The sequence below is a fragment of the Candoia aspera genome, chromosome 2 (assembly GCF_035149785.1).
Source record: "Candoia aspera isolate rCanAsp1 chromosome 2, rCanAsp1.hap2, whole genome shotgun sequence".
NCBI lineage: Eukaryota > Metazoa > Chordata > Lepidosauria > Squamata > Boidae > Candoia > Candoia aspera.
In genome coordinates this window covers 185,692,552-185,715,589 of record NC_086154.1, presented here as the reverse complement: position 1 = coordinate 185,715,589, position 23,038 = coordinate 185,692,552, and the positions used below count along the sequence as shown (strand labels likewise).

The 23,038-nt window shown below is 37.7% G+C and overlaps 1 protein-coding gene across 2 annotated transcripts in view; it reads right to left on the bottom strand.

The window, feature by feature from the left end:
- SLC24A2 (solute carrier family 24 member 2) overlaps positions 1–23,038 on the bottom strand; it is a 74,791-nt gene that overhangs the window by 23,831 nt on the left and 27,922 nt on the right. The window contains exons 2-5 of one of the 2 annotated variants that reach the window (XM_063295019.1): positions 17,847–17,955; positions 7,302–7,352; positions 1,030–1,125; positions 131–204 (exon numbers count right to left, since the gene is read on the bottom strand). In XM_063295019.1, coding sequence (XP_063151089.1) covers positions 131–204; positions 1,030–1,125; positions 7,302–7,352; positions 17,847–17,955 — 330 coding nt within the window. The remainder of the gene's footprint in view (positions 1–130; positions 205–1,029; positions 1,126–7,301; positions 7,353–17,846; positions 17,956–23,038) is intronic. The other variant, XM_063295020.1, reaches the window with a different exon arrangement.

Here is a 23,038-nt window from a genome sequence, read left to right as displayed (position 1 = left end):
TGTATCTCTCTATGGTTCACAGATACAAACATCTATCATTTTTTGGACTGTGATAATTTTAGGGTAACATAGGATTAATCACCAAACACATTTAACAGAAATAGGGAAAAGCAAGAAGGAAAAATGAGACCTTGTCTGCACCAACAGCACTTCCATTTTGCACAGGGCCATCACTGGGTGGTGTCACTTCAACTTCAATTTTTTCTGAAGTACAAACAGGAGAAAGAAATGTAAACCTGAGAACCAATCAGTCTTTAATTTAATTTTATTCAATTTATAAGTCGCCCAATTCCATTTTGACCCTGGGCTAATTTGGACTATGCTCATGCTTTAGTTTCATTGAACAATTGAATGCAAGTATCTTATTTTTTAAAGTAAGTTCCAGACAAAATGCAGAGAATTCAGTACCCTATATATGACAGACAAACTGAATGTTGCCACGGGTTAAAATAGCTGTCCTATATTAGGTGTCATTTACATGAACTGGACTGTGAAAGATTGGATTAAGTAATTCAATTTGGGAAGGTAGACTTAAGACATAATTTCTCTTATCTATTCAGTATTCTAGTTATTACTGCAAAAAATTGATCAAACCTTTTCCCTCAAGATTCAGCTATGATAATGATCTTGTTTTAAGTCAGTACAAATTAAATTGGAATCACAAGTTGGTGAACTGCAAATGAGCCAATTAACTTGGCCATCCTCTATGTGATAGAAGGGGGTCATCTAAATTTAAAGTCAATTAAAAGTGAAAAAGATTCTGAAAAATTATAAAATTCTTCACATCTGTTTTCACCAAGAAAATGCTTGGTCCAGAAATAGTCTCATTATTGACCTAATGTAATTGCATTCAGATATATATATCACAAAGTTACATACACAATTTTGCAATATATTGTAAAGATGCCATATGAAGTTTCCAATAAATTAACATATCAGAAAAGTATTGTAGAAGGACAGCCAGGTTAGTCTATGGCAGTTAAAGAAATACCTGTTTTGAAAGAAACAATGCCGATCTTTTACACTTACCAGCATGTTTGGCTCTTCCATTCCGTTGTTCACCATCTATTTCTGGGGACTTTTTGGCCATCTTATGAAGAATAGATGCCCTTTCTTTGAACTTTCCTATAAAATACATACATCTTTGTTAAAGCATAGTTATTTCTCAGCTACTGCCTCAGCTTTTTATTCACCTAGTGGTAGCATGTCACTCTGACTTCTGCTAACTTAGTCTGCTCCCTGCTCCAAACTTTTCCCAGAGAAAGAGAAAGTTTATTTCATTTCAATTAATTATAGAAAAACATGCCTGTATTACCATAATAATTTTTACTAATCAAATGACTGCCAGGGAAAAGAGTAATTTTGTGGGTTTGCAGCAGCAAATCCTATGTATTTCCACATCTCAACCCTATGTGTTTCCTATTTCCTTACTCAGAAATAAATTTCACACTGAAGTGAATGGATTTCAACCTATGCATCCTGCTATCCTGAAAATTAAATAATGTACCGTGGTATACATATACACCAAACTGTATATGGTGAAGGCCTATCTGGTCATATGATTGCTTTCAGAGGCCTAACATACATACATACATACATGCTTATATTCACATAAGAAGATAAAGTCTCCTCATATCCTTCTATATAGCTTTCTTGGCAACACTATGGAAGTGATTAACCACTGCCTTTTGATTTCTCAGTGTAGCCTGGTAGTCTCCCATTAAATACTAACCTGTCCAACCCCACTTAGCTTTTCAACATCAGCCAAGGTCAGCTATGTCTGCCATCTAACTGGATGGATGTATTGACAGACAGACAGACAGGTATAGTAGATGGCATTTGAATCTATCTACATATAAAATATACATTTTAACAAGCCTTTGTATAACTTGGAATCATAGCAACATGACAGTTGCGCAAGTGAGGTACGATGCTTCTAAACGAAGCCGTGGCCTGCAGAAAAACACCATTTGTTCACAATCCACACACAATATTAAATGATATTTATTTATTTATTTTCTATCCCACCTTTATTATTTTTATAAATAACTCAAGGCAGCAAACATACCTAATACTCCTTCCACCTCCTAGTTTCCCCACAACAACAACCCTGTGAGGTGCTTTGGGATGAGAGAGTGACTGGCCCAAGGCCACCCAGCCGGCTTTCATGCCTAAGGTGGGACTAGAATTCACAGCCTCCTGGTTTCTAGCCCATTGCTTTAACCACTATTGTTGTTGCTGCTGCTGTTGTTGTTCTTTCCTGTCTTTATTTTTTACAACTCAAGGTGGCACACATCATGTTCCTGCCTCCTATTTTCCCCATGAAAACAACCTTGGGAGATGGGTTGGGCTGATGTTGACTGGCCCAGTCACCCATTTCATGCCTGAGGACTAGATGTTAGTCTCCCTGTTTCTAATTCAGATCCTTAACCACTACGCCAAACTGGCTCTCTCTCTTCCACAATAGACACATACATTCTGTGACACTGGACTTTTGCCTTTGTAATAAATAATGCTCAGTTTTGAAACAACTGTAGATGCTTCAAAGTCTGACTACAAGAAATGAAAATGGAAAACTTATATGCATCATAAGGCAGACATTCCTTTTTCAACTTTTTTTTTGGAGGTACATTAGAGGGAAACTCTTGTTAATTCCAGCTGTAGGACTGAGTTCAATCGTATCTTCCCAACAAAATGGAGGGTCAACAGTACGAGAAGAGGGCTGTTCTTCCCTTGTAACCCCCACACATCCTGGCAATCCTCTCTGCTGCAGATATGTGAGGGACACTGGGAGATGGAAGGAGAGAAAAAATGATTGTGCAAAAGGAAAAGTTCATGCAATTCTGGGCTTTGCTGATGGCTGTGAACTTCCTACTGACCAATTCTTTGTCCTCGGCTTTCCTATTATTTTAAATTAAATGGGTAATTAATGGTAGGGGAAAAACACTGAAGAATAGTTACCAATCTTAGTACTTGCAGGGAAGGCAAAAGAGAGATATTGTTTTAATTCTCTTTTTTTACATGTCTGGGTTACAGATTACTTACTGATTTCCTTCCTGATAAATCAAAACACCTTAACTTCAGATTAGTCTAGAAAAATTAATAGTTTGTTACATCAGAAGCAATAAAGCATTGAATAGGGGACCATAAGCATCCACCTCTGAAACCTGAAAGCTTAGAAATTCTTATTATGAAATAACAATATTTAAGAAATGTAATAGTCAACAATACAATTTTCTTTTCCTGGCAGGAAACTGGCACATATATCCTTTCAGAAGAATTGCTATTATGATAGAATTAAAGGTTCAGAGTTATCTTTCAAAGTTATTATTACACTGTTTTTCACAGAATATATTTAGTTCACCTGATACAATTTGAAAATAGCATTTAAGAAAAGGTAATGCAACAAGGCACACAATGTTTCACAAGGTACACAAATATTACCCTTCAAGAAAAGGAAGTCAGGCTATTTAAATAGTTATTTCAAAGAAAAATGTTGAAGACAGAAATAGTTATAGATAGATAAGTCTGGTCATTCCTTTAATTTAACTTAAATGGAAAATTCAAACCTAAAACAAATAACATACATTTGCATTTGAATAGAAAACCAGTAGTGAAGAATGTAGAAAGCAAAATGTATATCTACTCTTCTGCAATTTGAACAATCTCATTATGTGGTTAGTTGTATGATGGTGCAATATTGCAGCTGTTGCTCCTGCCATCATTAGAGCTGATGTACAGTTTGTTGCTCCAGACTCTTGTGGTGGCAGATTATCACCACACTTACGCTTCCAAAGATGATATGACATATATTACACACACACATACAAATTCCCTTCTCACCCCTATGGGTGGTATGTGTCTTCCTCAACCTCAGGTCCTCTACCAGAGGCCTGGGAGTTTGAGGGCTCTGCGCAGTATCTTAGCTGTTCCCAGCACTGCTCTCTTCTGGACAGAGGGCTCTGATGTTGCTCCTGGGATCTGCTGGAGTCACTCTCCCAGTTTGGGGGTCACAGCCCTGAGTGCTCCTACCACCACTGGGACCACTTTGGCTTTTACTTTCCATATCCTCTCCAGTTCCTCTTTCAGTCCCTGGTACTTCTCCAGCTTCTCATACTCCTTCTTCCTGAATATATATATATAATTCCATATAAACCTTTTAGACATACTAAAGTTCTAGGAAGTTTAGGAAGTCACAAAATAAAATGTAGCTTATCTGACACAAAGAAGTGTGTCCTTGCAGAGTTTATCAGGAAGTCAAACGTCTTCGCTTCCTTCTTCTGATTCAGCCACTGTTTGCTCAAGTAGCTATCAGCCCAGCTAACATTTGAGTACAGGTATCAAGCAGGCCAGTGTTCTCCACAGCAATGGATTTTGTTAGGAAAGTGAAATGTTGATAGAAATATTTATTCTTAGTTTTGTCAAATACAACAAGTGTTCTTCTAAAAAACTGGAGGAAAAAACAAGAGCAGCCTACAATTTTATCAGTTATTAATAGACTTGGTTCAGGTATATTATCTGAATTTGTTCTTTAAAATACTTTACATAAAATAATTGTGATAGTTTTGATAGATTTATTTTATTTATTTATCGAATTTCTATCACTGCCCATCTCCCCTCACGAGGAGGGACTCTGGGCGGTTTATTATATATTACCAAGGAGGAATAAGCTCTAAAAAAATAGCTGAGACATTTGCAGCAAGCTGTAATGATCCCAAAATGGCAACATACTGTACATGTGGTGACATCATCATGAAAATATGACTGATGCAAATACGCAAGTCTGTGTGATGAAGCATTTGCTCCCTATTGTCCCCCAGGGATATAGAAGAGCAACAGTTAAAGACAAACATTTCAGAGATGTTGTGGTCCTTGGTCTCCCAAAGAAGAAAATATTCTGTAGCACTGTGACTCCCATTTCCTGTTTCAAACCTATGCAGCACCAAAGCACATTTCATTATATGAGAGAAGGAATACTTTTTCAGCTAAAGTGCCAAGGGTTCATTAAAAAAAAAAGAATTGAAGTCTACATCACATTCATAAACAAGCATTTCTTAAACACGTACTTGTCTGGTTAATAGATGAAAGGTTTACATGATTTGAAAAGAAATCAGAGTCCTAACAAGGTCAGGGCTGTTTGAACAGCAGGGGCAAAAATGATAGGGACAGCAAGAGGAAATTTGAAGGTGGAGAAAAGGTTAAGCAGCGATCTCTCTCTCCTGCTCTGATTCTTCTGTTTATCTGCCATCTTCTTTGTACTTCCTTAAAATTACAACAAAAACATGTTCAAGTGAAATTCTGTTCTTAATTCAATGATGGGGTAGACAGGACAGCAGCAACATTCATCCCTCTTCAATACCTCTTATACCTCAGAGAAATATGATACTGTTTTGCAATAATGCAAGAACTATCTTTAATAGCTTCCTTTAAAAATAATTTTAAATGTTATTGGTGAAATGATTTCTGGGTAATCCCATGTGAGACAGTGACTATATGCTGCCATGCTGCTAGCCATGCTGTTAGGTTCCTTAGAGCAGATCTGAAACTGTATTTGACAATAGATAGTAGCCATGAAAATCTACACTCTACAACTCTTCATTTGATTTTTACATTCTGATGCCTGGGACTTGTACAAAAATCACATGATTGTTCCTTCACCTGAAAAGGCCACAGTGTCATGCTCCCAGATCAAACGTTCCCAGAACATCTGATCGGACTCACGTGCATGAATGAAGTCAACATGTGTCAAGACTTGCGAGTTGGTAAAAGTGGGAGGGGGACAAGCCAGGAGTGTGAAAGCATCTTGTTTAGGCTATCTTTGGCATCCAAGGTCAAGCTGCCGAGCCATTGGAGACATCTGCACAGAACTGAACAAACTGGCATGAGAAGTGGGGCTGCATGCTGAAGGAGGGGAGGGGATTGAGTTCATTGGGCTGTTTAACTTAGAGAAAGCATGGGAACTTCCATTCACAACTTTTTCACTGTCTCGCACACTACACTCCATTGAAGAGATTTCTACTTTAACCACGTATGAATCGAATTTAATGGTAAGCTGAGTAGGGCAGTCATCACACAGAGACCCCTGGATAAGCAGTGATGCTACGTAAACACCATCAAAGCTGAGTGGATCTGCTACAAAGAAATATAGCTGAATTAAAACTGGAGTCATCTGGGTTTTAAAAGCTGCTTCTCCCCTTCTATTGCCTCTGCAATTACAGTAGAACAAGACTGGGCTTAGGAAAACAGAAATATTAAGTACTAAATCAAATATAAGTCTGATGTTCCTCAGCTTCTCTCTCTCACACACAAAGCTATTCTCCTAAAATATAGATGTGTTTAGGAAATAACATACCCCATTCAAATGTTTTCCTTTCATTCTATGAAGATTTACTTTCTGAGCAACCAATGGCAATTCAGCATTTAGTATTTATGCATTTTTTTAAAATGTAAAGATAAAATAAAGGAAAAATATTCTTCTTGATGTTCAAACTGAGCTTGATGTTCATTATACAGAAAGGACTGAAAGCCTTTCTTGTGTACTTTTCATCACTTTGTCATGTGCACTGTTAAGTGGATCTTCACTTCTCCAAATATAGCAACACAGTTGTACAGCAAGACGGGTTTCCAGAATTCAAGACTTATCTTGAACGTATTTCTACTTTAGTGACATGATTACAATGCCTAGTACTATTGATATTAATTCAGTGTTTTTCATTTTTTAAAATCTCTGTGATTAACTTTATACAGTAATTCTTCTGATGTTCAATTCTTATGTATCTACTATAGAAAGCCAGAAAATGCAGGAGCTCAACCTGTTCATGCACTGTTCATGTGCTTTCCTAAACACGTGAAATTTAATATACATTATCTAATAAGTAGATGGCATATAATATTTACAAATATATATATATTTGGAACTGAAAAGATCAATTTTTAACTTTTTAATATAAGAAACAATAAGCATGATGAGCAATTTTCTGAAATCTTCGTATTAATAAATGTAAGTATATTTATTTGAAGAATGCAGGTTTAAAAATATGTACTTATCTATTGAATGTTTATCAATATTAAATTACTGCTCTTAGTAATATGTTGACTGTATATGCTGTATGAAAATAAAATTAAAAATGCAAGTTAGTAAAAAATATTAAGGGTTAAAAATGTTAAAATGGTAACACATCACATTATGCCACTGAACTCATGCAGAGAGGAACTGAAAGAAAAAAAGTAATCATGATAGTCTTTTGTTGATAAAAACAAGAATAAAAAGGCTGACACAAAAAATCTAAAATATTTCTTACCTTCTTCAGTCATTGTGTCATAATATTTTAGCTTTCCATATGATCCAAGCTCTACAACATTACAGTAAAAGACAACAGAGATAAGGAACTGGCAGACATTCAAGGTAATTGACATGCTTTCATACATTCTTAATCAACTTCATAGCAGTAACTTTTCTACAGAGTAGTTAAATCTCTGGTTGTTGAAATTGCAAATAATTGTTTTTCATGAGAATTTTTTAAATAATTAAATATTATTTTATAATAAGCATGTTGTGTAAACTGCTTTAAACACAACTGAAAATGCAAGCAGAGTAACCTTTTTTCTTCCGTCCTATAGTGTGCAATTTTATTTTCACATTAATATAGTTATGTGTAATGAAAAAGTGTTAGATTTTGTCTCTGTAAGATGGCCCCATCTCTTCAGTAAAATCTGGATTTAAATGTATATACATGCAATAGTGTACCACTTATTTGGTTTCTGGGCCAAAACTCTATCTTTTCAGAGCGGCATGAGAAGCCACAGAGAAATGGCACTCATGTTACTGAATTAATGTATAAAGTTATATTCTAGGATTTTTTTTAACATACTACAATTTAGTATTTTTCTATAATTAACTCTAAACAAAGTCTTCAAGATCTACAAATGTGCACTTATGAAACTTGTATTCATTAGAATATCATTAAGAAATATAAAATGTTAGCAATTCTTTACTTTTTTGTAATATCAGAAAAAACATTTTTTCTTTCTCCAAACTATATGATTTTTTGATAAGTGGGAACAATAGCTTTAATGGTTTTTAAACCACAATGATTTATGACAGAATGATTGAAGATCAATTAAGACATTAAATTATAAGAAAAATGGAATAAACAGAATAAGGTAAATAGGATAGGAAAGGATATACATAAAGTACATTTAATTAATATAATATCTTTAAATCATATACTACATTTATAACACAACAGAATTCTCATAAAGACTGGTTAAATTGCTGAAAAATAATAAAATACGTTTCCACCTCATAATTCAGATGTCCATAAAGAAAAGGATTCTATTCATAATCAAATGTAGGGTTGTATTATCTAACCTCCCTCAGCCTCACCTTCTTCCTGTTTTGTTAATACTTGTAAGATCTAGAAGAACAATGGCATCAGGAGAGTCAAGTAAATTACCTCTTCCCCTAATTTACTTTCCCAAGGAAAAATAAACTGTCAGCTCAGTTATAAACATTTAGACCAAAAGAAATGTTGATTAGGGCACTAAGAGACAGGAACAGACTTCCACTGTTTTGTTTGTCCCACCAGATCTAGTACAGAAGGCATGCTCCGGGTCCCTTCTATTAAACAATGCCATCTTGATGGACCCCAGATTTGTGTCTTCTCAGTGCTAGTGCTTGCCCTATGGAACAGCATTCCCCCAGAGTTTTGGATGGCCCTAATCCTGTTGGCCTTTTTAAGGCACTGAAGACCTGGCTGTTTTCCCAGGCATTTGGGTCAGGTGGGTAGATGAGCAATGCTCAAAAAAGTACATGTGCTTTTTTCCCCCTGTGAGTGGTATTATTGTTTATCCTTGGGTGTTGGGGATTAGATGTTGTGGATTTCTGTGTTTTTAATCCTTGTAAGCTATACAGAGTCACTTGTGTGAGATGGGTGCCTACATAAATCATATAAATAAGTTAAATACATAAAAATAAACAGTGCTGGGAAGCAAGGCCTCTGGAAGATAGGACCTAGAAAAAATAACACATCAATAGTAACTTAATTCAGAGAACACAGCCTTTGTCTAACTCAATGAGCTATTGTCTATATACAGCCACCCACATCATCCTTACTTAATCATCATGCATGTTCAATCCAATTAAGACAGAATATCCAATAAATTGTTCCACTGAATTGATCAGTGTATATTGTAATTTTCCTAAGTCTATATAATAAGGTTGCAGCCCTGTCCCTCTTTAGGCTGGCCTCTGCTGCCTTCAGTACCATAATAAACAACTTCAATGAAAGACTGTATCTGATCTCCATTATTAAAGAATTCCATGGAGAAATTTCTCTCATAATCACTTGTGATTTTCTGAAATAATGATTTGGTATCAACAGCTGATTCATTTACTTATTCATTCTCACTCTCTATAATTCTATTTCTTTATTGCTGTTTTCTCTGTTTAATTTGAAAAGACTACAGTAACCATAGGCAGAATTTCATAGTCAAAATTACATTTTAAAGAATTAGCCTGATTTCTGAGGCTTGTAAAGCCCATTGCCTGACAAGATTACATATCAGTACGGTACATTTGATTGAATTTAATTCTGATAATTCATCAGAGTTACTCTAGTTGATCCATGAGCTATTCCAGTTGATCTATATTCAGTGGTTATAACTATCTCTCAGTTGCAAACATACTCATTTCTGAATGTATTTCTCATGGCTAAGCAGCTCTAGCAGCATTTGAAGGAAGGATATCTTCATCCTTTCCCAACTAGCTTCTGATTCAAATTGAGTAACGAAATGGTCTTTGAAGCCTAATAGATGATCTTTGTGACAGGGGAGAAACAATGGGAATACATTCCTGAATATCCTCCTGGACCTGACAGTAGTTTTTGCTACCATCACCCATAATAACCTGCTGAACTGACTCTGTGAGTTAGGGACACAGTGAATCAATAGAATTCTATGCCTATCTGCACAATTGTCCTTGCTGAAGTGGCCATGGGATCATCACAGGATTTTGACAGAGGTGCTCACTATATATTGATGAAATCCAGCTCTGAGATGGTAGTTCCCAGTGCTTGCACTGCTATCTTGGTAGGCACATTTTGGCTGTAAAGCATTTAGAACTTTATCTGCGATTTCAGTGATATCAGCAGTTGCCCCTTGGTATGTAAGTTTAAAGCTCTTGTCAATTCCTTGATTCCTATACATCTGAGTTGAACACTTTCTGGATCATCTGTACCTGTGAGATGTCTCATCAGACAGCTGTCCTTCTTAATCTGTACCTTCTGAAAATCCTTCTGCCCTCTTGCTTCACTTTTTGATTGTCTCCTGCCTCACTGTGGCTATGAAGGACCTTCTTCCTAGCTTAATTTGTTCTACGTTGAGGATCCCTGTAGGAAGCCCTCTCCTCTGTTCCCTTTCTACATACTGTATTTTATTCCATGTCCTCCTGTGCCTCTTTCATCCTCTGCACTAGAGACTTTAGATGGGAAGGGGGAGATGTCAGACAATGTGCTCTGATTTGCTTTGGATAATCCAACAATTGAGGGGATTGTTTCTTCACCTCTTAAGGAAGCTTTGGTTCAGCCCCTCCCCAAGAAGCCATTGCTGGACCCCACTATACTGGACAATTTTTGTCCAATATCTAACCTCCCCTTTTGGGAGAAGGCGATAGAGAAGGTGGTTGTGCAGCAGCTTCAGAGAACCTTGGAAGATTATCCGGATCCCTTTTAGTCGGGATTCAGACCCGGGTATGGGATGGAAACAGCATTGATTGCGCTTTTGGATAATCCCTGGTGAGGGCGGGATGGGGGTTGTGCATCCATCCTTGTCCTACTTGACCTCTCTGTGGCTTTTGATACCATCGACTGTGGTATCCTTCTCAATCAGTTCAGAGGATTGGGGGTGGGTGGCATCGTGCTGTGCTTGTTCACTTCCTTTCTCTGGGGCTGATTCTAGGTGGTTGGGGAGGAGAGATCCCACCCTCAGCATCTACTATGTGGGGTGCTGCAGGGTTTGGTACTCTCCCCTCTCCCATTTAATATCTACATGAGGCTGCTGGGTGAGCTCATCCATCACCATGAGGTGAGGTGTCATCAGGCACGCTGATACCCAATTATACATCTCTGACCCTGGTGTATTAGGTGATGCTGTCAATGTCTTACCCTGGTGCCTGGAGGCTGTGAGGTCTGGATGGGAACAACAGGCTTGAGCTGAACTCTGGCAAGACTGAGTGGCTTTGGGTTTGGGGCCCTTTTGATTCTAGCACTGTGCCATCTTTGGTACTGGATGGGTGGCACTGCCCCAGACAGACCCAGTGCACAACCTGGGCATCCTCCAGGATTTACTCCTGCTCAAAGAGCAGATGGCAGTTGTAGGTAGGGGGGCCTTTGCACAGCTTCGTGCTATGCACCAGTTGCACCCCTTCCTGGATCAGAAGGCTCTGCTCTCACTGTCACTCATGCCCTAGTTACCTCCCATTTGGACGTCTGTAATGATCTACATGGGGCTGCCCTTGAAGAACATCTGGAAACTTCAGCTAGTGCAAAATGCAGCAGTGTGGGCAGTTGTGTGTGCCGCTAGAACAGCACACATTGCACCTCTGCTCTGCATTGGTTACCAGTTTGCTTCTGGGTCCAATGCAAGGTGCAGGTTTTAATCTTTAAAGCCCTTCATGGCATGGGGCTGGGTTATCTGAGGGACTGCCTCCCGCCGATTGTATCTGCCCGTCTCATCAGATCTGGCAGAAGAGGCAGGCTGTGGGTCCTGTCTGCCAGGGAATTACTCTTGGCAGGTCCCAGGAGGTCGACCTTCTCTGCTGTGGCACCCGCCTTATGGAATCTTCTCCCCCTGGAAGTAGCCCCATCCCTCTTCACATTCCACAAGTCCGTCAAGTCCTGACTCTGCCATCAGACCTGGGGGTCCCAGGGGACCGAGGAGATCTTGTGATGGCTCCCTTACTGAGGCTAACATCATCCTCTCTTGTTTGTGTGCTTTTTATAGTTTTTAATAATGTTTTTAGATATTTATTGGTTTTTTAATTAAGTGTTGTACTCTGCCCAGAGTCACTTTTTTGCGAGATGGGCAGCCATACAAATTTGATAAGACAGACAGAAAGACAGACAGACAGACAGACAGACAAAGAAAACTGGCTGAGCAATGAGAATGGTTCCATTTGTGATGCTGCTTTGCCTGGTGACAAGGGACTATAGATGAATTTGCTAAAGGGTAGATTGGCTCCACTGGAATGCTGCTCCTCCCTGTAATCCTAAACTATCATGAAGATGTCCTACATTTGGGCAAGCTCACCTTTACTTCATTATCACTTCAAATGACACTTTCCCTTTTCTCACTAAAATGACTGAAACAGTTAACCCACAAAGTAAAACCCTGTCCTAACATCCTAACAACTAATCTTAGTGTTAAGTAGATGCTAGCCAAAATGGGTGCCACGTTGAAAAAAATGCATGAGTACAAATTAATGAAAAGATTTGAGTTGCTGGTTAAGTTTTTATTAGAATCTATGAATGACTCAAAAATATTATGTTGTCCAAGTCTGGGAGTCACATACTATAGTGTAGTAACACATTTGTTAATGATGTCAGCACAGTATTCAGAACAGAGATGAAACTGGGTATTTTGTGACGTATGGCTCTCTCTTACAAATATCTCTTCTCACATCTTGCTGAGCTGAAGTGGCAGCAACCTGAGATAAAGATGCAACCTTAATTTTAGAAAGACAGTTTGGTCTAAATGTTGCTTATCCGTGATGTAAAAAAAAGGTGGTAGATGAGGAAAACCTAAGATGGCTAAAAATAAATGTCTATGAAAAAGAGTATTGCAATTATTAAAAGAAATACAATAAATTAAGCATTTACTGGAAGATAAACACTACCTGGAAAGACTAAAATAAGCATAATAAATCAAAAGTGGGATAAAATACAATAACTGAAATCCAAGATGATTCTAAAAAGACCAAAAAAGGACATAAGATTATATGCTCCAAACTATAGAGTCACATCTAATATTTAAAGAAAGAATATCAGATAACTAGCATTATTTTGCAAACATTTTATTCCATTAATAGAAGGGACACAAATAGAATTCCAAAGTAGAATTCAGATTAACAAACATAAAAGAACAGAGAATAAGCATTAAAGCAATATAAACATAACTCATCAGTACTGCTAATGAGCTGAATGATATACAATCCATACTATTAATTTAAGACTAAAAAGATAATACTGTCTTGAAATAATCTGTATATTTCATTTAAAATTCTGATACCACAGATGTATGTCCACCTTTCAGATTATGCAAGAACAGCTACTGGATTGGATCCAGATTTGCTAGCTGCCCTGTGAATAGAAAATGCCAGAATTCCCACAGAGGCCGTTCATTAGATAATGTGGATAGGAAGCTGTTGCTGCCAATTCCTTCTTCCCCTTGTGGTACCCAACATCAACTCCCCCATTACACCATCTTTCATGGCTACTGTGGGAAGGAAGAAATTGGTAAAAATTGTCATACCACTCTTTATCAAACACCATTAGAACTCCATCAAGCAATGTCCTTGATTCATCCCATTGTAGTTATATTCTATGTAAACAGAATGAAGCAAGCAGGTTTTATAATATATTATGTATCTTGATAAATATTTGTAATGCACATATACAACACATTCATCCTTTTGCTTAGTAGAATATTGCTATATGATTTCCAACATAAAGTTTTATTCAAATTATTTTATCATGTACATGGTAATTAAGAGACCCTTTGGGGCTGCAACTTAAAGTGTACACTTCTTTCTGATATGCTCCACTGCAGTTTATGAACTGTTAAAAAGCTACTTCACAGAGTTTTTTTAAAGTCTCATGATGCTGAATACACCTTTCCTTATAAGTAGGGAGATTTACTAAGTATCATTTCACATTCATGGCATTTCACATTCATGTGAATTCAGTACTAGTTCTTCATAAATTGAAAATTAATTAACAACTACAATTTTCAAAGGTAGAGGAAATGAGAGAGGAGAGAAAGACTAATCAGAAAAATAAAAATGGTTCATATAAATTAATATGAAATATAAACCAACAAGATGTTATTTTCATACAATTACTTCATCTTTACATATAGGGATGCAAGCAAGGATTCTATTTATCTATGCACACAGAATAAAACGTTGGTCAAAATATAATTTATTAATATTCATAGGATCTTGTAATAAAAATATGACATTACATTGCTGTGCAAATGAACATGTGCACTAATATTGTGTAAAAACAATAATTTAATCTAAACCACTAGGAATGCAGTAGCCACAGAACAATCCCTCATGGGGATAAAAGAGCACTGATTTATACCCTCTTTCTTCTCTAATTCTTCAAAGGATTAGAATTCAACTGCTGACATGACTAGGGGTACCAGACGTCAGGCAAAACGAGGATGAGTCCTCCTTTTTGTCCTCAACTCCTCTGTCCAGCAGACATAACCTTAAAATCAAATATTGTCCAGCTTTTTGAATATCTATATCTTCCTGAGCAGCTTTTCTCTGCAGCGCTTCCCTAATAAGTGCTAACCTGAAGTTAACAATCTCCATTCTGTGACCTTAGTTGATTAGTACCCTGGCTTGGGCTGCTGCCTGAAATTGGCAAGACCTTAATCAGTTGCACATTAAAGGCTTTTACCTCCTAATTGGCTGAAGGCTAGCAGCACTGACCATGCAAGGCAAACAGCCAGCATTAGCAATTCCTCTCGATAAGTATTCCCATTGTGTGCCTGTTTACTCACTTGTAATCCCTTCCTCTCCAATGAATGTAAATACAAATATTAAACAGTGTGTCCTCCTCCTCACTTGTCCTCCTTTCCAATTGTCCATGTCCTCCTTTGCCTGTTCAGTTATCTGGTAACTCTAGACATCACAAGCATTTAATTTCTTCCTTTTCAATTATTATGTTTTCCATAATAGTCAAGTAGGTGTATTCCATTTAGAGGAATTATGGAAACCAAGCATTAACATGATTTCTCTTTTTGAAATGTGTTAAGAAGTCTGTGTCAGTTTTATAATTTTTTAAACATAGTTCCTTACGCAGGCATGTGTGTATGTATGTATGTGTGTGTGTGTGTGTGTGTGTGTGTGCTTGTATATATATGAAAACTATACTTTGAATGGTCCAATGACAGATTCAATAATTATATTACTATCACTACATATTGATGCACAACATTATATATGTATGAGAATGAGGGCCCCTTGTCTCTTCTGAAAATAATCAGGGCATGCAAAGCAAAAATATGATTAGTTTTGCAGTCTGTGAGTATTCCATATGCCAGCTGTGCCCTTTCTAAAATCACACAGACCTGCTACTATTATTCATTACCTTACAAATACATTAAGAAATATTTTGCTACAATTATTCTTTTTTTTCCTGAAATAGACCTACCTCTTTCCAAAGTGAGATCAAGGAAGTATTTTATACAATGTTTTAAACTGTCATATGACATATCTCATAAGTAAGAATGAACTACAATTCTATTTATTTATATTATTTATATTTATTATTTATAAATAATTACTGATGGAGGAGGAAGAAAATTGGTGATCAGTATTTTTCACAAACAAAATCAAAATGTATTTCAAGAGGACACCTCAGTACCAGTGGACCCAACCCTATCAGCTTTTTGGAAGGCTGTGAAGACCTGGTTCTTCCCCCAGGCTTTGCGGCCAGCTGTGAGTTACTGGGACTCTGGGGTGGGGTGTCTTTTGAGATTTTTTAATGAAGATGCTTCAAATTGGGTTTTTTATACTTTGTAATTGTTGATATCTTCTATTTTTTGACTGCTGCTCAGAGTTTCATTGGATAGATAGGTGGCCTTATAAATCTGATAAATAAAATCTATCAGTGTAACATCTACCATTGCCACCTGCATCTGCTGTCATTGAGAATTTTCATCCTACATAATCTTTTCTACAAGAATAACTTTTGCTAGCTCAATATTTTCAGTAAAAAGCTTCCTCAATAAACCTAAATAGGACTTAAAGTAATAACATTCTTTAAAAAATGTGCTTTAAGAATGGAGCATAATTGCTTAAATCAGAACAGTCAGCATAAATAGTGGTCCCACAGAAATAAATGGGATTGCAATAGCTGTTATGTTTGAATTCTGGCTCTTAGGTCATTGTTTCCAAACAGAAATGAAAGTCAGCAATAGCCAAGATAGCAACAAACTAGGGGTCAGGTATTTGAATGTCACTGTAAGCCATTCTTTCCTACTACTTAGTATGCTGTTTGTTACAGTAAATCAAAATATGTCATAAATATTTGAATATGGCCATTGTTTATTGGACTCCCACCCAGCATCTGTATTCTGGAAGTGAAATGCTGCTGTACCTTTTTTTACAAAACAAAGTGAAACGTTTTGAACATTCTAAATTCCTATATAAGTATTTTAAAAAATATAAATTTTCCCTGCAACAAATATGTTGTCATTGATTTAGAACAGTATAATATTGCCCAGTCGATAAATGACTAATGGGAAAATCTAATCATGCTATCAATTTTTCAAATCCTCTGTTAATGACAGAATAAACAGTGAATGAAATAGCAGTGGAATACTAATTTTTAAATTGATACAAGCTATTAATTACAAATTGATGCAGAACACTTTTTGTGTCCTTCGTGTATATTCTTGCCATGTGTATATTACGTTATTAGGTAAATTAACTGTATCTGTTCATCCTATAAGAGTTTTTTCAGAAAGAATAATAAATCAATTAGCATCTGTGATACTATGAAAGACTATATAGTATGTAACAAACTGCTGCTTGGGACATGGGTAATATTCTATTTAATGTAGCTTCTACATAGGAAGAGGTGAAACTGGAAGATTGGCTTAACCATCATTTGGAAAGAAACTCCTCTCAGGAGATGCATTTATATTCCATGGGAACTTTATCACCTGCTTCCTCAAACTGATAACCCAGCACTACCAAGCTCCCTTGGTGCATAAAACATATCCAGGGGTTATGTCTGGTATAAGTGTGGTTTACCATAGATACAGTAGATCAGATGCACTCGTATACTTTAAGAAGTAAAATAAGAATATACCAGTAGCAATTACAAACTTTGTGGGGGGGTTTAAAGATGGTAAATATGGTTCAATCATTCCTGATTCCATTTAAAAAATTTTAAGAGCCAAAATTCATATTCGAGAGACTAATATTCATATTCAAGAGAGACTAATATGGTCAAAACCAATGTGCATTATATCCCATTTTAGAGCAATGGTATAAATATAAAATATTCTCCAACCATTTTTAATAATACTTGCAAACCAATACATGTAGAAGAATGAAAAATTAGCACTTTTTTACACTGAATATCAATATGAATTATGGGGAATAAAATTAAGGAATCTCCATTTGAGAGAGTTTTAAAACTGGAATATTCAGGCCTTGCAAATATAAGCATACTTTCAGAAGACATATTTAAATGCTGAAAATAAAAACCATAATAGAACATGCACATACATGCAAACACATACACAAAACTGTGACCATGTCATTTATCAATTTAATTAATTTAATTTAATCTTATCTGAAGGCAGAGAAATAATCTCAGTAAGGCTTCAATCTTAAAGCAGGCATTTAGAAATATTTAGTCATAGTAGGATTTTACAGGCATTCAACATGTACATGTAAAATATATGTAATCAGAAAGCACATATTTAAGAGCTGTGCCCACAGAGAATAGTAGAGAAACATATGCTGATAAAGATAGTTTTAACAAGCATTAACTTTAGAGTGAGTGAGCAACATAAAAATCAATAATAACAAATTAAAGTGATACCTTCAGCCAATGGATCAAGTGTGTGAATCATAAGTTGGAAAATGCTATTCCTCATTAGACTATTGTGAAGAGATGCAGAACTTCCACCCCTTTGGAGACGTGGTTTAGTCTAAAAGAAGAAAAAAAAAATAAAAGATTTCTGAGCGCTTTTCAGCTCAGGTACACTGACACATATCTTCACATTTCAAGACAAAGGAATCCAATGAAGTAATATTTAGACAGTCTTAATGCTTTGCAGCATGATACAATGCTTCAATCTGTGGATTGTATTCAGCTTTGTCCAATGCCAGCATTGTACATACATACTAAAAATAAAACTGAAATGTGAATGCAGCTAATGAAAGATGGAGCACTCCAAGACCACAGTAAAAATAATTTGGTTATTCTCATACTCTCAGAAGAACAACATGAGAACCAAATTGGGCCCCAGAAGATCAGGCTTTTACCGTAATGTTTCTATTTTTTTCCTGAGTTTATTGTTAAGTGCAATGGTAATGCTTCTATTAGGCCACAGTCACTATTATAAATATGCATAAACATATCTTAAGCTACTAAGAACCACTTGGAGAATAACCTTAATGAGGGCCCCTAGCTGAGCTTGTAGAACAATATGCTCTGTGATTGGTTATACTGTTTTTGGAGAGAGTGCAACTTCCACCATGTGGAAGACACCAAAGACGCCATGAGCATTCCATGTGACACCAAACACCTGCCAAACTTTATTTGGGGGAAGGGGCAACATGGAGAGCTCCAGAGGAGAGGAATATGGCTAAAATGGCTCACCTAAGATCGTTCGAAATTCAGACCTGATCCTAATATATCAGGGACAGACTCATGAAGAGCAGTGTCTAAAGTTCTCTCCCTCCCCAGTCTCAAGGTTATTCAATCCTAGTAGTCAATCCTCTTTTTCTGATAAATGTACTTATAAGCATTTATAAGCTTATATATCCCTTACATTTGAAAAGCCAGATATACACCTAAACGCACAGTATGTGAAGCAGCCTTGAAAGTAATGACATTCTTGGCATATTACTAGCCCTAACCCTAAGTCCTCCAGAACTACATTTATGCCTATAAGATACACAGAAGAATTTCTTTATCACCGGTAATGTTCCCTAGCACTAATGTTCCTTATACACATGAATCCTGAGTGAGGAAATACATATTATTTTTTCAGATAGATAGACAGATAGACAGACAGATGTTCAAAATGACATATTTACTGAGGTTACATGAATATAACTGTATAAATTGGTAGACAAAAAACAATCTGGGAAAATATTTGCAAGGGAAAGTAGTGAATGTCTGGGGTTTCTTCTGTTTCTTCCTGCAAGTAATTTCCTAGACTGTCTCTCCAACAAACTGAACTTATTCACTAATAAAATAGCTGCAGTTATAGGAAGTTTGCTTCCCTACTTCCTAAAAGAAAAAACACTGCTCCAACTACTAAGTTGCTTTAGTTGTGCAAAGCCATTCAGGTTCTATTTATCAGGCTGTTTTATTAATTTATATAATTAAAGAAAGAGGAGCTAACTTTTCCAGATCTAATTTGACCTAAGAAAGGCTACATTACAGTCAACAGTGTCTGTAACAAATAACATTAAAGTCAAAATAATGTTTTATATCCATGATGAAATCATCACACAAATGCTGCAATTGTGTATTCATTCATGATGCCTAATGCAAGTACATAAGCAGTGGCATTTGCAAAATGATGTCATCACATATGTCCTTTGCTTCCTATTTCCTTCCTTCTGCACATGCACACACACACATACACACACCACTCATTAGAATCCACAGACATTTGTTGGAACAAGTTTCTGAAGATAAAATCATCCTTCTACCATTATTATAGCACATTCTGTAGCAATATTGAGTAGTTTTATTTAGTTGCATTAGTTACTTTCAATTACTGCAGTTTTAGGATGCAAACAAGATGCTAGGGAGGTTTTGGTCAACTATCTTTGTACTCGTCCCTTAGACACTCGGGTTAAATACAATTTGCTGAGATAGACTGACTGGGTGTCTCAAGGAAATAATTATTGTTTCAGCAGAGTAGGCAGTGGACTTAGATGAAGACAGTTGTTTTGTCCAGTTTCTCTTACTGGAATCCTTTCTGGACCCAAAAGATGCCAATAGTTGTCTAATTATAAATCTTTTTGAGGCAATATAATGGAATTAATGCATTAATTCTTCAGTGAAATTGATTCTCCACACCAGGTTTAGTATGATTTCTTGCCCTGTTTTTGCATGGAAACCATCTGATCCATTTGTCCTTGTACAACGCATATTTCCACCCCACCTCTGCAAAATCAAACAAATGTTTGAAGAAAACAAATACATTTCAAAAAAAAAAATGAAGTTTATTCCAACTTTTTCCTCCCATCTAAGTGGTCATTTGGAGCTTTGCAGTCCAGATCTGGTTCTTAGAAAACAGTACAATACATACACACCAACCATCTTTCTATATTTCTGTTCTCCCCTATTTTTTCCTATTATATCTTTTTTCCTCCTTTTGCCTTTTCTACGTTCTTCTCTTCTGCCTTCTGTCTCTCCCCCATTTTCCTTTTTTAAAACATAAAATTATAAAAGCAATTTGCATTAAGTGCAAATATATAATAGAATACTACAGACCTAAAGATAGAAGTGGGAACTGAACATAGATGTGACAGGAAAGTAGAAAATCAGAAGTCAAAATACGTTGAGGAAAAAAGAAACTATTAGAAATAAGCAATTAACAATAACATTTTCAATATTTTCAACATTTTCATTTCCACAGAAAATAAACTTCCATTGTGCATCAGAATCTTCAGTTCTGAGGCCAAACGAGCAAATTTCCCACCAACTTTTATTGGCTCAAAACCAAGGACTTTTTAGCTGCTACTTGGCTAACTTGTATTTTTTTAACTGAATGGTGGCTTAATGGTTATACCATTTATCCCTGGCTCCTTAAACTGTGGATCCCAGGAAACCTAATTTGCGCCAGAATCTTATACATAAGATAAGGGGATACAGATAGTATTTTGAAGGCAAATCAACCAAGGAGGCCAAGATTGAGGACCAGATAAACTGACTACACTTGCCACCTATGTGGATTGCCTATAGACATACACTGTATGGACAAGTATAATGAAATCTGGGACTTTCAGTGTATTTTCACCACTGAAAAGAATTGCCCATATCATTGTGTGCTTTAATTCTTAGAAATACAGTAGGTTAAAAAAAGCATGATAGTTATATAAGAGTATTAGAAATACACACACACATTCATATACTTGCATGTTTGCATTACATAATTATTTATACAATTGTAATTGTTTACTGTTGTAATGACATATTATACCTTGTATTTTACTTTTTTGCTGTATCTTTTCACCTATTTTAAGCACTTATGTATTTTTTTGACAATGTATCTTTGTGTTTTGTTCCCTTTCAATCAATCAATCAATCAATCAATCAATCAATCAATAGAACCTTGATCCACAGAAAATAAGATTGAACTGTGTGTCTTAAACTGGCAAGATGTCATGAGTGCCGTTGAGCTAAAGTCATCAGCGCAATGGCACTCATGACAATGACAAGGAAATAGGTGAAGGGGTACAAGTTAAGTAGCCATCAACCTACAACGACTAACGGCCAACAAACAATAGCCAAAGGAATCACGGAGCCACCCAAACCATCAGCGGCAATACAACGGGGATCGCCCAGCTGAAAGCAATCAGCAGAAGAATGGAAACCTGCCGATGGGCGATCCCGGAAACCCTCACCCACCGGCAGGGCAACGCATGGGACAAAGGGGGGTGACGTGACCGTGAGCGAGGGGGCGCTGACCGGCGCGGGGTATTTAAACCCCGCACCGGCGCGCTCCTGTCACTCTCAGCTTTTTTCTACCAACGCTGTACCTGCCCTGCAATAAACCAGAGCCTGATTCGCAAACCAGTGTCTGATTGTTATTCAGGGGGAGGCAGCGCATGACATAAAGCTGAGAGTCATAAACTCAGCCTCGCCGAGCCCCACCGGACGACAACGAGCCGCGGGAGGAGTAGACGGCGAGAAGACCAGCAAGATGAGGCCGGAACGGCGCGGGCAAGGAGGGCGAGCCGCGCGGCAAGAGACAGAGGAGGACCGACCAAGGCCAGAGGCACCGCGGACTCCCGGAGCCATGGACGCCCACCCAACCCGACCCGAGCCTCAGCTCCAACCCCAAGGGGAGATGGCGACGGAGGCAACCCGACCGCGGGAGGGAGCAGCACGACTTCCGAAACCAGCGGAGGACCCCGCGCCCCACATCGCACCCCAGCAACGGGCGTGGAGCGACAGCCCCACGGCGCTCGACACGGAGGAGGACGACGGAGACACCCATCAGACGGCGGAGGAAGCGGACCCGCGGCAGAGGGACGATGAACCCCGCCGGCAACCCACCCCCGAGGACGCGCCAACGGAACCGGCCCCAGCGGCGGCGCGGGCTGTGGACGAGGAGGCACGAGCTGAACTCGCGGCCATGCGGGCTCAGCTGACGGAACTCCGGACCATGCTCCAGGCGCTTATGCCCCCCGCGCCACCCAACGACGTCCCCGCACAAGCCCACACCCCGAGCGAAGCATCGAACCCACACGGGCCAGCGGAGGGCCAGCAGACGGCACAGGCGGCCGACACCACACCCCGAGAAGCGAGAGGCGGGGCCGCACAAAACGCCCGGGCCCCAAAGGACTTTCCCATCTTCTTCGATGGGACCCCCACAAAACTCTCGTTTTTTGTGACCAACGCTAGGGAGTTCATGGGGAGGCACGGACACTCCTATGACTCCGAGGCCGACAAGATCGCCGCCGTCAGAAAAAAATTAAAGACCTTATGCAAATATATTCATTTTTTGTTGAAGTATAAATAGAATAAAAATAGAATCCCAGAATGGATTTTAATTCCTAGAGGTATGATTATAATTATATAGTTATTGTGTGTGTGTGTAGCCTCTTTATTTATTTATTTATTAATCAAATTTTGCCACCACCCATCTCCCCCCAAAGGGGACTCTGGGCAATTTACAACCAGGATAAAACATTAAAATACCATAAATAAATATAAATACAAATATAATATTAAAAATAAATACAGTATAAAATCCATATGACAATGCTAGTTGGGAATCGTTCACATATGTCTAAAAGGCCATTTAGGGCACTAACCATCTC